The following is a 17,590-nucleotide window of genomic DNA, read 5'->3' as shown; positions in this document are numbered from 1 at the left end:
CACTTTCATCTAGGCAGTGGTTCTAATCCCAGCAGCCCTGCTTCCCATCCAGCTCCCTGGTTGTGGCCTGGGAAAGCAGCCAAGGACGGCCCAAAGCCTTGGGACCCTGCACCTGTGTGGGAGACCTAGAAGAGGATCCTGGTTCTTGGCTTCAGAACATCTCAACTCTGGCCATTGTGGCCGCTTAGAGAGTGAATCAACAGATGAAAGATCTTCCTCTCTGTCTTTCCTCCTCTGTGCATATCTCACTTTCCAATAAAAACAAATACATCTTCAAAGAAAAATAAACAGTGGTAAGAGATCATGATGGAGAATTAAGCATGGGGGAAGAATTATCAGGAAATGTGTCTCCAAGGAAGCAGCATTTCACTAGAGGCCAATAGGATTTAGACAAGGAAGGAATGGAGAGAAGAACCTTCTGGAAGAAGGACACTGAAACAGAAAAAAAAAACATGGGATATGTCTAAGGAGTTATGAGACAAGCTAAATAGATGGCTGGAAGTTTCTGAGGGAGAGATGAATGAAGAGCTTGAGGCCAAGCAAGGAATAGAGCACGTAAGGCATTGGGAGCCATGGTGTGCCATATCCAAAACACAATGAACAGCCAATAACAAGAACAGATTTATTTTAAAATAATTTTAAAAACTTACCTGAGAGGCAGAGAGACAGAGAAACAACAGCAAGCTCTTGCATGCACTGCTAAAAGTAGGGCTGGACCAATCTGAAGCCAGGAACCAGGAACTCAGTTCAGAACTCTCACTTGGATGGTAGGGACCTAATATTTGGTGCTTCTTGGGAACTGAATTAGCAGGAAGCTGGAGTCAGAGCCAGAGACTGGGACCAAACCCACAAATGCTTGATGTGGAACACAGGTGTCCTCACTGGTGCCTTAAAAACCCCAAAGGCAAACACCTGCCCCCAGATTGAGCTTTCAAATGTCACTGGAGATGCTGTAATGGTGTTGATAATAGGAAAACCAGAGTATTTTTGGCAAGAGATGACTCCACCAAAGACATAGTAGTATTGGAGAGAAGTAAATTCATGATGTATTTTAGAAATGAGAATCGTAGTGGACCATGCAGTGTTCTTAAGTTCTCAATTTTCTGATTTTATATACTCATTTGAAAGGCAGAGACAGGTCTTTCATCTTCTGGTTCACTACCCAGATGGTTTCAATGGTTCGGCCAATGCCAGGAGCCTGTAATTCCGTCTGGGTCTCCCACCTGTGTGACTGGAATCCCCAGATGGATGTTTTCGGGATAATGGAATTCACAGTCCCAGATAACCAAGGGTGCTCTAGAAACTCTAGGTTGGTCCCAGCACAATGCTTCATTTTCTGTTCTTTCTGAAACAGTTTTTCACTCCCCAAACGTGATGAATTACATAGGTATCTAGTGTGCCATACAACTGCCAGCCAAGTTTGTCTTCCTCCCCTCCTTCCTTTCTGGCTCTGTAGCTCATCAAGGCAGATTCTGCAAACCTCTTCTTTTCCCCAGCTCTGCACCTGCACAACCCCAGGTAGGTTTTCTCAAGTTGGTTTAAAACTGTCTTCTACCCACAGAACTCTTTGGTGCCCTTTAAGAGGCCATGCACTATTATATGTAGGCTTTTGATGTTACAGTCATCCTGCTTTCCCACACGACTTCCCTACCATAGGAAAGCAATCCATGCCTCTCAATGTCCTTTAACCTTTCTTTCTGCTGGATGGACAACAGAGACTGAGGAAGCTGAGAGTGCAAACATCTTTCCAAGAGGCTGGGGCAGAGGAAGAGCTTTGAATATAATATACTAAATTGTTTGATCCATGTCAAGACTGAAAAGAAAGCACACTTGGAGGAATCATTTTCCCAAGAAGGCAATATCCGAATACTTTAGGATTTCCATTGGACGGAAACAATAATGTTTGGCCAGAAGATGGCACTCTTTTAAAATAAATTCTCCAGTGCAGCGAACTGGGAGAAAGTGAATCACAGTTGATAAAGATCTACAAGTGAAAGGACTGGGTAGACAGTGACAGAAAGACCCATGGGATACAGTATTGCCAGTGGGGCCTAATGTTTAGCACTTAATTGATGTCGTCTGTTGTCGTTTATCACTATTCCAGGCGATCCTTTTCCTTTTTACTTTCTTACTCTCTCCTATGCCGGGTCCTTACTGTCTGCCCAAACAGACATGTTTATTGGGGGTTTGAGAACACATCCACTAAACTGCCCATGAATCTCATTTCAGCTGTATGTATGCTGTGCTTTTCTGTAATGTAATTTCTGACCAAAGCCTCAGTTCATGAATTGCTTGGCATCTGTGCTCAAGTATGTTCCTTCAAGTGGACTCCTATCTAGCTCATAATCAGTGCCTAATAAGGCAATAATTTTCAAACAATGCAAACAGTGCACTCTTTGCATCTGTTCTAAAAGGATGATGGGTAATAGCTAGTACTTGTTTAGTTGCTTGCTTCATGAAGCCCTTACCTGCATTATCTCACTTTTTTTATCAACTCTATAAGGCAGATGATTTAACTCACAGCTTTCTAGGGACATGTGAGCAATAGATGACGCAAGATTTTTTTGAGGGGGGTGGCTCTAATTCACCCTGGTCATACCAATCCATCAAGATTATCATTTGGGGGTCTTGCGCAGTGGCCTAGTGGCTAAAGTCCTCACCTTGAACGTGCCAGCATCCCACTAGGCGCCGGTTCTAATCCAGGAAGCTCCACTTCCCATCCAGCTCCCTGCCAGTGGCCTCGGAAACTAGTCAAAAATGGCCCAAAGCCTTGGGACCCTGCACCAATGTGGAGTTTCAGATTGGCTCAGTTCTGGCTGTTGCAGTCACTTGGGGAGTGAATCACCGGACAGAAGAACTTCTCTCTGTCTCTCCTCCTCTCTGTATATCTGCCTTTCCAATGAAACAAATAAATCTTTTTAAAGAAAGATTGTCATTTGGTGTGCTAACTCATGGTATTTCAAGCATCCCATATTGTCTTTTCCTTTCCTCCACCCCACTACATCTCATCTGCGGATCTCAGTGGTTTGTGGAAAAATATCCAAGGACCATAAATAGGATAACCTGGTTCCCCCTGAGGTGTGAGGCTTTTTTTTTTAATTGGCATCATTATTTTTCATGATACAGTTCTGTAGGTAAAAGCTGCCATGGCTGAGGGAAGCATTATTTCTTAATGAATAGTTCTGGTCTAAGAGGGCTTTTTTCTATCCTTGTTTTCTATCTTTTTGCCCTTGTGGACTTATATTACCTGCTTCATGTAGTTTTACAACAGTTGTCAGTATTGATACTAATTTCTCAGAAAATAAAAGGCATCCAAAAAGAATTTGTCATTTAATTGCTACAAAAGCAAGCTTTGCATTTATCAGAGACTTGAGGACAATTTGGACATGTGAGCCAACCTAAGCCAAGTGTGTTTTGATTGGTCAGCAGCCTTTCAAAGGAATTTCAATATAAGTGTTCTTCAGAAGAGTACATCGTTCCTTCCTAGGTCAGCTGTGGTCTTCCCTAGTCTCTAGTGGCTCATGCCTGCTGCCACTCATTTTTAGCTAATTGAATCCTGAAGACATTTTGGACTCGTGTTTGTGAATGCATTTTTCCTTTTGAGATTTCTGTAAGTAATCTGTAGCTGGGGCTCATTTGTTAAGACAGGTATTGAATCACTTCCAGTGTTCCTCCCAACTCTGATTTTTTTTATGCCATGTAAAATACGGTATAAAATATGGTACAGAAATAAAACCTTCTAAATTAAGAAGCTGACTTATCTAAAGGGGTAGGTTCTCAGAGATAGCTTCATTATATCCATAAAAGCAAAACTAAAACCAATGTTATCTCATATGTGACAAGGTAATTTTCTATTTTGTGTGAAGGATAGAGAGGAAACAGGCAAAATACTACAGTTCTCAGCTGCAAGGAGTAAATGTTAATCTCAATTTACAGCAGAAATTGCTCTTGGACCTCCCTTTCCCAAGGACCATCCTCACAGATGATATGTGATGAAGGGACACAAAGGCCACCTCCTTCCCTCACAGGGCCTTCCGCACTCCTCATTAGGATCTGCTGAGGCCTCTCTAGCAGCTGCATATAGCAGCTGATCTTCCCCCCACCCCATCCGCATCCTGTTTGGCTCTCTTAGGTGTATTTCCTGAGAGTTTTCTCCAATAAGCTTTCTGCCTCAACTCTGCATCGCAGAGTCTGTTTCCAGAGAAACCAGAAAGAAAGAATGGGCCAAGAAAGAGAAAGGTTGCATGTCTTGCCTCTGCCTTATCAATAGGCAGAAAAAAAATCCCTGACAATTTAATGCATAAAGCACATAATGCAACCAAGGAAAGAACCCTTAGAAATCATCTCAGATGGGGAGATTAAGACAGAGAACCCAACTGAAACACTCAAGGCATCAGGAACTAATTGGGTGAGAAATCTTGAATCAGAATCCACCTCTTTAGTCCAGTTAGGCAAAGCACAGTATTGTAGAATTCATTCAGTTTCCAGGAAAGTTCATCAATACATGAGAGTCAAATTCACCTCTGCAAATTGGAAGTCAATACCAACACGGTTTTTAATAAGCCTCATGTGGTGATCTGCTATAAGCCACTGGACCTTCCCAATGCAACCATCATCTGTAGAGAAAAGCCGGGTCTGAATCAGGAGTGGTAGTGTACTTTATTAACAAACAAAAGAGTACCACACAAGCAAATTGCACTTCAATGACAAAACACACATATAGGCATAGTCCCACATGTAGCACGGGGGGGTAAATTTTAGACATGGAACAGTAGGTACCAAGTTCATAAACAAAACAGGGTTTACAATCCTTCAACATATTCTTCTTCAGTGGAGTATAAGATCTTATTTAGCAGTCAATTGTGACAAACATGAAATTTCCAAATCCAATTCTCAACCTAACTCTAGAATGAAGCCAACTTCAGCTTTCAGAACTGTGAGGGGCATGCCTTACAGGGCAATACCCTATCAGCCATCTTAAACTGTTGTTTGTCTCTTGGTTTGGAGAAAATACCAATGTTATCTTCATGATGGATGACCTCACATATGGTGGGAGTTCCTAGGTCCAATTTCACGTCTAGGCATATCTGGACTGGCAATCATTTTAAGACCCAAATCTAGAGCTTAACAGGACTGGCTAAAATAGGATCAATCAACTGGCTTTCTAAAAAGTGGAGAAGAATGTAAATGGTACACTCAAGAGTTCTTCAACATGCAAGACTTTAATGTTATCTATTTGATTACTGTTAAAACTGTTGCTAGTTCAGAAGTTTAAGTCAGCAATTCCCAAAAGGTGTGTCAGGACTAGGTTAACCATTAAGTGAACAGAAAAACTGCTTGAGATTTGAGGTGAGATTTCTCAAAGCAGTTTGATATAATGTGCAGTAATGCTTGATGGTACTGGAACATATCCAAGATGTTGTCGAAACTCCTAAGTTAGCTAAAATGCTTTTGAATCACAAGATAAAGAGTGGCAGAAAAAATCCAGCTCTTTGCTCTTAGGATAAAAAAACCTTTGGAGGACCTTGAATCTTCATACCAGGGTCCAGAGACTACGTTTATATTTCTGATAAGGTTAATAGAGTAATAAACTTGGTACGGCTGGTTTCTTTTGGCACTCTTTAACTCTCCTTAAATAAAAAATATATTTGTAGTTTTTAAAAAGAAAGCTTTTATAATTGAAATATTTGGCAGGAGCTTTAAAAAAATCTGGCAGTTTTAAAAATGGCCAAGGTAAGTGGTGGGCACCAGTCTGAGCCCACTTTATAAGAGAACTCAGTTTTCAGATATAAAATCAGTCAATTTTGTTTCTGTTACAAAATTTAGAAATGAGGTTATCATATAGAGCCCTAATTTCCTTTCTTTGTTGACAGTTTCAACAAGTAATAATCAGAAATTTATCATACATATTTCAGCATAAATTGGCATGCAAATACTTATGCAAAATAGCTACATTTAAGATATATGAGTTAAAAGATACACTTCTAAGGTTATAAGAATAAAGAAAAATATATGCCTCTAAGAGCCTTCAGATATGTGGGGGCTACCTGAAAAAAAAAATGCAACAAAGCTTTCCTGAAATCTTTATGGAATGAAATCACTGACTGTCCAGCCACCTTCCACGCAGAAAAGATGCCCACTGGAACTGGGCTCATAGGGAACTAGTCAGGGAGGCCTCATCAGGGACAGTCCTGCTGTTCTCTTCTGCTGCTCATTTGAGGAGGTGCACACAAGTCCCAACAAATCCATTTCAGCATTCTAACTCAGTAAGTGCTCATCTCGGGAAGAAGTGAAGGAGCAAAACATGCTGGAGTGCTGAACCTAGGTAGCTAAGTCATAGGAATCTGCTTAGGGGATTCCTGTGAATTAGACAAGCAGCCCACAAGATGCCCCCACCCTAAACCAAGAGTCCACACGTCCCACTCCACTGTGTCTCATTTAGCATTTGCTGATCCAATGTAGGAAGTGCTCACCTCAGGAAGCTAAGAAGCCTCTGGGCTCTGCACTAACACATCACAATTGTTTAAGTGGAAAAGTTCAGCCACAGGCTGGATCTTAACCTATTGCATACTGACAAAAATTTGAACTCATTACTTTTGAAATTATCAGATACTTCGCTTTAAAGAAAGAAAAACAAGGACACAAAAATTGTTTCTGAGGAGCACTTCAACTTTAACGTTTTGAAATTAAGAGGCAATCACAAGATTTTATCAACACGAGCTAGTCTACATAAACAAAGTAGTATAGAATGTTACTAAAATGAATTGATTGGTTCTTTGGGTGGGTTTTATATTAGCACAGACTAAAACTACATTGCAAATGGTTAAATCAAGTGCACTTAAAACTGGCCCGATACACAGCTTACAAATGGCCAACTTTTTTTTTATAGGTTTGGGGTAGGACTAAGTAGAATGCATGAGGCTGAAACTTTAGGGACGTGGCAGCAGCTTCAACTTGTACAGGATAAAACACAGAGCAGTTACTGATGTAGACACCCCGATAATCTTCATGAGGCCAGGAACAGATGGCAGATTTCTTTCCAGGAAGGTAGGTGTGATTTCCAATGATGGAACATCCTAGATGAGTGAACAGAGATCATTAGCAGAAAATCCTTGTACTTCCCAGGAGGAACAAAAGATATGTGTAAAATCAGTGCATGGGTATGCCCTAGACAGACACATTTTTAATAAACCAGGGGCCAGAAGAAGAGAGATATGAGTTTTATGGTAAACTCACCTCTGACTCTGGTTCTGGAACCCATATGTCTTTCTTGGCCACTTTCCCCAGGGCATTCAAAATCTGAAAAGAAAAAGTGACCTTAACGTTACAAAATAAAGTTGTAAAGATTCAATAGAGCCAAAGCCCTGCAGGCCATGGATGATACCAACGCAGAGAGAGAAGCAGAGAAGTAGACATACATATTCTATCAGTGTGAAGAACTAAACAAATAAGTGGATAAAGAAAATGTGGTAATGTGTATATAATAGGATACTTTCAGGCATCCAAAGGGATGAAATACTGTCATTTGTGGCAGCATGGATAAGTCTGAAGAATGCTATGTGAAGTGAAATACGCCAGTTATATAAAGACAAATACCATATGTCCTTCCTTATATGCTGGAACTAAAAAGTTGATGTCATAGAAGTTAAGGGTAGAAAAGGCCACCAAAGCCAGGGAAGGGTAGAAAGTGAGGGGATTTGAGAGGATGGGTAATGGCTACCAAATACAGTTAGATGCAAGGAATAAGTTCTAGTGTTCGACAGTGGTGCATGGTGACTACAGTTAACAATAATTTGTTGTATGTTTCAGGATAACAAGATGAGGATATTTTCAAAGTTCTCAAAGAGGTGATAAGTGTTTCAGGTAATGGAAATGCCACATTGCTTAAAGTATTGAAGTATCACCTGGTACTCTACAAATATGTACAATTTTTATGTGTCAGTTTTTTTAGAAAGCAAAGATTCAGCTTCACATATGTCATCAATGCATCATACAAAGGAAAAGAAGAGCCAGAAATATCAGATGGCAAGAACACTGCTCTGCCTGAGGAGGGCAAGTGCCCAGCTTCCTCCCTTACCTCTCGAGCAGCCCTTTCCCCGGCCTCCACTGCGCCTTCCATGTAACCGCTCCATTGGGTGGCTGTTTCTGTACCAGCAAAGTAAATCCTGCCCACAGGCTGACGAATCACCCTTCAAGGAACAAAAAGCCACACAGAGTTACTCGGGAAGGCTCTGAAGGAAAATGAGCAAATTGCTGCCCTCATTTTATTTCACTGAAGATAGGAAAACTCTAATTGTGGGGAAAAAAAAAAAACCAGCCAGGGTGACACCACCCCAGGTGACAGGCTGCTCTTTGTTTCATGGTGGCCTGCACACAAGGATCTAGACAAGCCAGGGAGGACAGGGCTGTCAGGTCATTCATTACCAAAAGCAATGCTGACCTTTTCCAAGTCAGCTAGAGTTGGAATTGAGAACATGCATCCAATCCACAATCAGTCACGCTTGATGTATGCCCTGTTTGCGGTCCATTTTACTGGCATACATTGTCTTTCTGAGCTCTCACAGCGTTACAGAGCCCAGCCAGTCTTGTGGGCACTTTCAGTGTCTCAGGAGGAAATACAGTGGTGTGTGCTTAGATAGGAATACTCATGGTCATTTCTGGCAAGGGGAGACTGGAAGGATTACGTAGATGTGCCCCCTTGAAAGACAGCCTTTATATAGCTGATTTCTATTGATTTTCTAGGGACTGCCTAGAGGCCAAGGAAATGGGTCTCCCCTTTCAAACAGGGCTTGCCAATGAGAAAAGAGGAAGGGTTGGGCCAAATGGACAACTCTTCCTTCCATCTATTTGGGTGTGGACTACTATTACATCTGCAGGCACCATCATGAACTCTCCCAAACTGCACCCTACGCCCCCACCCCAAAGGCCTTCACTGAAGCCCACTGGTATTTCTTTTTCTAATTTAGGACCACTGGAATTCATTAATTCCTAATCCTACTTCTATTTTCTTTCTCCTTTGACTCCAGAACTAATCCAGTTCATCAATCCTGCTCACTAACAAAGAATATTTGATTCGATTAAGTGGGGGGGGGGGGGAAGACAAGTAAAATTCTCCTGAAGGAAAGAGCTAATAAACAACTCTTCCTTCTTGGTGAACAAATGTGACTTTGCATTAATTTCCTAGCTCTGTCCCTTGGAAAGCAGATGTAGGTGTAATTCTACATATGTGACCAGACAACACTGCTTATGCTAAAAATGCCTCTTTCCACTCCTACCTTGATAAACGGCATTGAGGCTTGGAAAACTGCCAAAGATTCCTTCTAGGAGGCTATCCCTTTGGGCTTTCCTGGCTACTGTATTCCTGTAACTGAACAATTGATCCTGGACACTATGCCTATAATGCAAAATATCTCCAGCTTCTAAAGTTAAGGTGAACTTCTATAGTCCTCCAACCCAGGTTCTCACACTTTAACTGCACACAGTAAGAACTGCTCCCTCTGAAGAACTGATGCTGTGTTGGAAACATGGCTGCACTGGATGAACACACCCAATGTCCCTTTGTGTAGACTAGTGCCAAGGAGTCCAGCATAAACTATGTGACACTATATGTTGATCTGAGCTCCGGAAGGCCCCTTGGCAGGCACTGCATCTTCCCTCACTCCCACAAGCACTGCCAACATCTTAAGTCCCCTGTCCCTACCTCAGTGCTTTCCTATTGCTCTATGTGCCAGCAGCCATAGTTCCATTTAATAGCTTCCTTATTTTCCTATGGACATCTAGAATTATGCAAATTGACTATCTAGAATATTAGCAATAGGAATGCTCATTCTATTTCCAGACTTCCCACTAAACTTTGTACATGTCTTGTATTAGTTGGTATGGTGCTTAGGTAGTACCTTCCGTATTGACTCATGATGCCAGGTGGGAAATAGGCTGTGTAGCAGCCTCCGGAGTACTGTTCTTCACACCAGTTCTTCTCTTCATAATGCACCGGCTGCAGTTTAGTGGAGAAACAATTGTAAAGTGAAAACAAAGCAGAAATGCTGCCAGACAACAACAAAACCACTTGTGTGTTTTACTTCATTAAAATTTTTATATTAAAGAAAGATGACCCCGCTGTTCTAACTTATTAAAAGGGAAATATCAGGCCCAGCATTATAATACAATGGTTAATACTGCTTGGGACGCCTGTATCCCATATCAAAGTCCCAGGTTTTGAATCATGGCTCTATTTCTGGCTCTGGAAGGCAATGGTGACAACTCAAGTACCCAGGACCCTGTAAACTGAGTGGGAGACCTCGATGGTGTCAGCATGGCTCCACCCTAGGTGTTGAAAGCATTTGGGGAATAAATTAGAGGATGAGAAATCTTTTTCTCTGTATCCTTCAAATAAAAAAGACCTTTTACAAACAGAGGAAAATATGATAGCAACAAAATATATACACTTTGATTTTCCCAATATCTTGATTAGAGTTAAAGTTTTTAGACCAAAGTCCACAGAAAACCCCACAATAAATCAGCTTATAGGATGGTCTGCTTGAAGCTTTTCTAACTCCTTCTCTAACATGAATGATGGGAATACTGCTTTGAATGGAACAGTTAAGATGAAATTGTTCCCCAAGGGACATGAGAGAATCTTCTCTGATTTTCTTAAGACTAACATTCTGAAAGTTTATTATTTGAGCAGTTCAGATATAACCTCCTAAAAGGGCCTCCAGGTATTGGCAAGTTCTTCAGAAACAATTTCATTCTCCTAATCACTTTTGGTGGTGAACTGAAAGCTGAATGTCCTAAATGACCTGTGAATTGAGTCTATACATGGGAAAATAAATTAGTATGACTTGGAACTTGCGCAGATAGTCCAGGGTTAGTGAATCTTGTCATGTAAATACCACTGTTCCTTCACGAACAAATGATGACATACATGTGGGGTTTTGTTTTGCAGCAGGCAGTTGACACTAACAACAGGATAGGACCTGTGTCCTGGGAACCACTTTCACCCACCCTTGACATAATAATTGTGTCTCCTGGCTCTGATCATAATTGGCTGCCAGTTATTCAGTGAGTACCTAAACAGTCTAAGGAGCTGCTATGTCAGAAACTCCATGCACCTGACACCAACTTTTAATGGCCTTTTGTGCTTGTTGAAGTTAATCTTCCAAGTTAAGCATAACCCTTTATACACTCTTCGTAAGACTGTCAGGAAAGCAGAATCTGATTTGCTTTGCCACTTAGAATAAACAGAGCTGAACATGCTAGGAATTTATGCCAGGGATTTCTTACATGTAAAGCTTCTTCTGATCCCAGCACTTTGGCATATAGCTCACAAATTTTCCTCTTCCTATAAAACAAGAACCAAAAATGTTATGGAAGTATTATGCTGATGGATATAAAATATATATATTTACAGAGAGAGAGTCAGTTCTAGGGCTCTTGCCAGTAAATCAAATGGAGTACAGAAAAAAATCAAATCAATGGCTTTATGTACTGACACAAAATGAAAAAGCTCAATAATGAATCTCTGTATTCATTCAATTTTCTAAGCCTCAGCATAGCCATTTGATTGCAAGATTGAAGAAAATTCACTTTCTTTTAACATTTTTTGCCTTCCATATCTAATTCTGCATCAATTTGAGTTGGAAATAGATAAAATAATTATTAATTAAATTTAGTTCAGTCTTAGGAACTGTTTCTGTATCATTTTTCTGGAACTCTATAATGAATCTTTTTATATCCATATAGTACATTTGATAATGTCTTGCAACTTATCCTGTATCTCTTTCAAATAGCTACAAACCTACAAAGCTGATTTAATCTTTTGAATGTCACGTAAGAGATAGTTTAAATGTATAAAACTGCTCCAAACTCTGTTAAAGTTTAACAAGTAATATTTCTTTTAAAAAATATAGCAAATGTAATACAAATCTGTTTAAGACAAGCATAAAAAGCAAATGGCCACAAACATACAGGAGTTGGGGTGGGAGAGTAGAAATCATGCTTACTGATAATAAAAGAAATAGAAGTACATACAGGAAATTTTATGTCATCAATTACATTAGAAATTATTTTTTAAATATTTCCCTATTTTTTCTGAATACTGTGCGACAAAATATAATCAGAGAAATGGGTCTAAATCTTTAATTTACATAATTTGTATAGCTTTCAGAACTTCTATAACATGGGTATAAAGTCTAAAAGAAGAGGTAGAATTAGAAACATGGGTTATTGCTACTATTTTCTCATGGAAGGTTTTAGGGAGAGACATATGCAACTCTTGAGACCATGTCACATAGCATCAGGTAGATGTTTAAATTCCTGTTCAAACCACACATCAAAAAAATCATAAATAAAACGGGCAGGCATTCAGCTCAGCTATTAAGCAGCCAGCTGCAATGCCTGCCTCCCATACAGGAATGTCTGGCTTTGAGTCCTGACTTGATTCCCAGTTCCAGGTTCCTGCTAATATACATCATGATAGCACAAGTAGCTGGGTTTCTTTATGGGTGATAGCTCAAGTACTTGGGCCTTTACCACCCATGTGGGAGATGTGGGCTGAATTCCTGTTTTTGTTTGTTTGTTTTTGTGTGTGTTTTTTTCCTAGTCCAGCAAGAGATATAATGGATATTTATGGAGTGAATCAGCAGATGTGAGAGCTGTCTCTGTGACTTGCTCTCTCTATATCTCTAACTTTTCAAATTAAATCGATAAATACATACAATTTTTAAAAGAAAGAAACATCCACTATGGAGTTTCGATACAATTAGTCCTGGAAAATCTCTGTTTTTGTCAATAACATATTCAGTAAGGGTCTTGCTTTCTCAGATATTTTGAGACATTTAGCCACCATGTACAATCATAACCAAATGTCTACCTCCAGGCTGCTATTTATTGTATTATTAATAAGAAGAGCAAGCAGGAAATCCAAAAGAAAATGTCAAGCTTAGTGGGTATAATGAAAAAACTATATGTAATATGCTATTTCTGGTTTCTATAGTTGGAAAAGTACATGTCCCTTCCAAAATTCTTATGCTGGAACTTAAGAAGAAATATAATGGCTTAATGAGACAAGGCCTTTTAGGAAGTGATCAAGTCACAAAGATTTCCCCCATTCAGCTTATCTTTTCTATTGTTTTTCTCTATTCCTCTTACAGATAAAGTCTACCTTTCAACTACTATAAATGAATACTAATATGTAAACTCATTGTGGGGTTTTGAGAGTATCTGTAAAGTATTTTTTCCCGATGGTATTCTATTGTTGTCAGTGAGACAAACAAAATATGAAACTGACCTTTCATCTCTTTTTCAAATGATACAGTCTTACCTGATTTCTTTATGAAGCTTGGCAAGCCGATCAGCTTTACGGGCAAGAATGAAGCTAGAGAGAGAGGTTACATTTGAATGATTAGGTCACTACCCTTCTTTTGAAATTGTTTATATCTCTATGCACTCAGAATTAAAGAACTCTCCTAGACCTCGTCCTCTCTCAGAGGAAATGTCATGTGGCCTTTTGTTGTCTGCTGTGTCCAAAATCTCTGGTAGACTGTGGGCTCCTAAATGACAGGTTATCTCCACCTCAATATTTGATGCTCAACCCATAACAGTTTTGGGCACACAATGTGCTGGCTGAATTAATAATGTTGTGCTACATGAAGACTTATTTGCTGCCAAATTCTTGATCAAAGCTGGGAAAACACATAGAAGTATATGTATGCAGTCAATGTCATGGCTGGGTCCTCATGTCTCTCTGTAGGACCGTTAACTCACTTAACAGAGACCTGCTTGGCTCCAGCTCTTAACCTTTCCAGAGGCAACTGATATCCAGTGACCTTGGGTCAGTTTAGGACAAATCTGAGACCCAGGGTTTCCCATAGGCTGAGGCCTTTGCTGGGACCACATTAAAGCTGAACTTCTCCCTCTGTCTAGTCCTGATTCCTTCTGCTGCCATAGGTAACAATCCCCAGTCCACTTCCCAGTAAACCTCTTGCTCTCAAGTCTTCATCTCCAAGGCAGTTTCCTGGGAAAATGATCTAGCATAGTCCCTACATAAAGTATCTCTATTAAAAACTCAGTCATAATCTGTCTGCTTCCCTTTAATCAAATAGATTCTATTTATTATACTGGCATTACTAATTGCCTACATATTTTAAAGAATTGAGTTGTGACATAAATTCCTTAGTTATACTATTATTAGAAAGCTTTCAAAAATCCAAATGAGCTAAAGGACAATGAACTTATTTATCCAACAGAAAATAGTTTTAAAACTGTATTTCTTTTGTTCTAGATCCAAAAGACAAATAGATCAGGGCTAAAAATGCAAGGGCTGGAAGCAGATATTTCCTCATCTCTCCACCCTGAAATTAAACTGTTCCTCAATTTGATTGACAATGCTTTTAGAACTGTTATTTAAGACCATCCTGGGAAACAGAGACACAAAATGTGTTAACCCCAAAAATAGCTATCTCAAAAGGATCTACGGAATATTTAAGAAATCCAAACAACTTAACATTATGGAATAATCATAATTTGATTGATTTAACACTTCAAGTCATGGCTTGCTATGAGTGATTTCAAATTTCAGGTATATACAAGAATCACTCAATATAGATGTATGTAGTATTTAAAAGATAACAACTAGTATTTGATGAAAGGTTTAAATGATTTATATAAAAGCTTTTTAATCCTAGCTATTTTTGTAAAATTTCAAGTCATCAATTAAATAACCTCTTTGACCTCATTATAAAAACAGACGAATATCCTTTTACTTTCTTTGGTTTTTTATTGTGGAAATTTTAAGAGCTGGCTGGCTTTGTGTTGGGGATATCTCACAGCTATAAAGCACAAGGTCCTTTCCAGTTCCCAAAAGGTGCTGGTTATTACATAGCACAGGCCAATTACCACTCCTATCTGTGAGGTTCTCATGGCCAAGAGCAAACAGTAGAATGGGATCACGTCTCTACAAAGCTTTCATTATCAAGAGCAAAGAGCAGGGTAGAGGCAATTGTCTTGATAAAACTGGAGAGGTTACTCAACCAGTATGAAGGGGAAAAAAATAAACGTTTCCCTCATCCCCAATAAATCCCTCATAAATACAGGTTTCTGTAGCAAAAGACAGGTTAACAAGAGAAAGGTGGCTAAGACATGCAGTGCGTATCACTGGGGAGAAACCTGAATGAATACTAACTCAAGGCAGTGGCTTAGGAGTGTTGCCTGATATAGGACACCTAACAAAGAACCATAAATTCTAGATAAGTGATCAAAAAAAATAAAAGCAGTCCCAGGTTTCTAAAGGCAGGAAACAGTGAGAATGTAAATATCTGGAAAGGCACTGATGGAGTAAATTCTTCTCCACTTCTTTGAGCTGATAAAGGGTTGTCTCCAATAAGGGAGAATTTACATCCTACATCCTGTCTAAAGATGGGAAATGGGGGAGAAAAAGACCTTTCCTCTTTATAAATCTCTCTCTTGCTTTTAGAGGAGAAGGAAGACAGTCTCCACCCCCCTCCCCATCTTAACTAGCTTCAGCTCAGCAATCCTTATTTTGGGGAGGTAGTTCTAGTTTCCCTCAGGTACAGAGTTAAAGTTAGGAGCAATAAGTTTTGGTGATCTCCTACAAAGCAGGGTAATTAGTTGATACAAATATAGTTTATATTTCAAACTATCTAAAATGGAGGACTTTACATGTCCTCATTAAAAAGAAATGATAAATATTTGAGATGATAGGAATCCTAATCAGGCTGATTTGATCACTCTACAATGTATACGTATATTGAGATATCACATTACACTCTATATACTTTTCTTACAATTATTATTTATCAATTTCAAAGAAAACTAATGAATTAATAAATACAGGTGCCAATGCTGTGGCATAGTAAGTAAAGCCACTCCCTGTGGTGCCAGCATCCCATATGAGTGGTGGTTCAAATACAAAACAACTTATGTCCTTCCTTTCTCAATGCAGCTAGAGATAAAGGGATGTATTATTCTTATAGTCATTACTCTGTAAGCACTTGCCCTTCTCAGGGATGCTGGTACTATTTCTCATAGCTACAGTTAGTGAAATGGTCATAAAATGTCTTGCCAGAAGTCCAGTAGCTCAGCCTGCTTTCTAACTGCCTTGGGATGTTGATTTGCTCCTTTGGACCCTGTAGATTTCCTTCAATGATATGATATACATGAGCTCACCTCTCCTTCTGGCAGGAGGCATGTATTCCCAGGAGCAAACGGGGAAGATACTGGTGTCTAAAAGTCACTGGACTGCTGAGGCTGCATTCTTTTATGAAAATGTGGCAGAAAAAAATAATTTGTTTGTATTGTTTTTGACTGACTAAAGAGCATGCAGCTGGGAGGTTAGGGTGCTGCTTAGGAGGGTCTTTGTAACAGGCTTACTTCTCTCTCTGGAACCCTAGCCTTCTACAGGCAGGGGAACCATGTGTTGGGATGAAAGGAAATGGGAAGGACTCCCTCCTGTACACATAATCATCCTGCACCATTCTTGTACTTCCACAGGTGGAGGAAGTATCGTTGGTGAAAGATAACTATGGAAAATCTGACAGAAAATTCAAGCCATCCACTCAAGGCCCAGCTCTAGTTCAATCTACCCTTCCTAATTGGACAGCCATCCTTGATCCCAGTGTAACAAACTAACATTTATTCGAAGCAGATGTTTTCGATGGAGAAAAAGTTAAAGCTTTAAAGCTCAAAAACTTGAATATGATAGGTTTTATAGGGTAAGATGTTTACATTCCACAATGGGTACAGACCTGCTATCTCTAGGCAAAGCTGGCTACCATATCATCTGTGTAGCTGTTCTTTCCATTTCTACCTCAGCATATACATTTTATGGGAGGGAAAAAAATGGGCACAAGTTCAAATGGTGTTAAATTTGGAAAGATGTCCCAGTGTTCTCGTACCAAACTCAGATATTACTATAATGTTTTAATCCGTGGAAACATGATACAATTTTGTAGGGATACTTATCATTGCCCTAACTCAATTCCAAAACAATATACTTGGCCAAGGTCTACACTAACCTACCAATATAATATGGAAAATGCAAAACTCCCAGTTCTAACTTACCCCATTATGGCAGGTACCGATCCATCTGGCTTGGTGTCATCCAGGGTTATTGCAATTGGAGCATCTTCATCTTCGATGAGCATGCAACCACAGTAATCTTAACCAGGAAAAATTAATAGGAGATTGACACCAACCTCATCACAGACATTGATACACATATAAAATACATATGAATTATTTTTGTAAGAGGAAGGTAAAACTTATCTATTATTCTTTGATCTAAGCCTAGAAGCTACTTCCTGTTGAATATACACATTGGCTATACAAGGATGTCTATTTACCCCCACATATGGAAAACAATATACCTCTATCACCTTTAACACAGAGGGTTTATGACCAATACACAGCATAAACAAACAAACATGGCCCTGGATCCTAAAATATACAGGAGGAAAGCAGAGATATTATTAGAGGGAATCACCCCATCTAAAATCAGTCCTGAAGAAATGGTGAAAAGGAATACCGTATGAGCAGAAGGCTTTTCAACAGGAGCTGCCACATCCAAGAATTA

At 39.6% G+C, this 17,590-nt stretch overlaps 1 protein-coding gene across 1 annotated transcript in view; it reads right to left on the bottom strand.

The window, feature by feature from the left end:
* Positions 1-4,640: 4,640 nt before the first annotated feature.
* Positions 4,641-17,590, bottom strand: part of LOC121166706 (amine oxidase [flavin-containing] A) — a 54,022-nt gene continuing 41,072 nt past the window's right edge. Inside the window, exons 9-15 of the mRNA XM_040995957.1 lie at positions 17,080-17,176; positions 13,322-13,375; positions 11,284-11,341; positions 9,897-9,994; positions 8,078-8,189; positions 7,237-7,299; positions 4,641-7,076 (exon numbers count right to left, since the gene is read on the bottom strand). Of these exons, the coding sequence (XP_040851891.1) occupies positions 6,930-7,076; positions 7,237-7,299; positions 8,078-8,189; positions 9,897-9,994; positions 11,284-11,341; positions 13,322-13,375; positions 17,080-17,176 (629 nt within the window). The 3' untranslated portion in view covers positions 4,641-6,929. The remainder of the gene's footprint in view (positions 7,077-7,236; positions 7,300-8,077; positions 8,190-9,896; positions 9,995-11,283; positions 11,342-13,321; positions 13,376-17,079; positions 17,177-17,590) is intronic.

This window comes from Ochotona curzoniae, unplaced genomic scaffold (assembly GCF_017591425.1).
Source record: "Ochotona curzoniae isolate NIBS_2020 unplaced genomic scaffold, NIBS_Ocur_1.0 patch215, whole genome shotgun sequence".
Classification (NCBI taxonomy): Eukaryota; Metazoa; Chordata; class Mammalia; order Lagomorpha; family Ochotonidae; genus Ochotona; species Ochotona curzoniae.
Note: the sequence above shows the minus strand (reverse complement) of the source record. Positions and strands in the feature narration are given on the sequence as shown.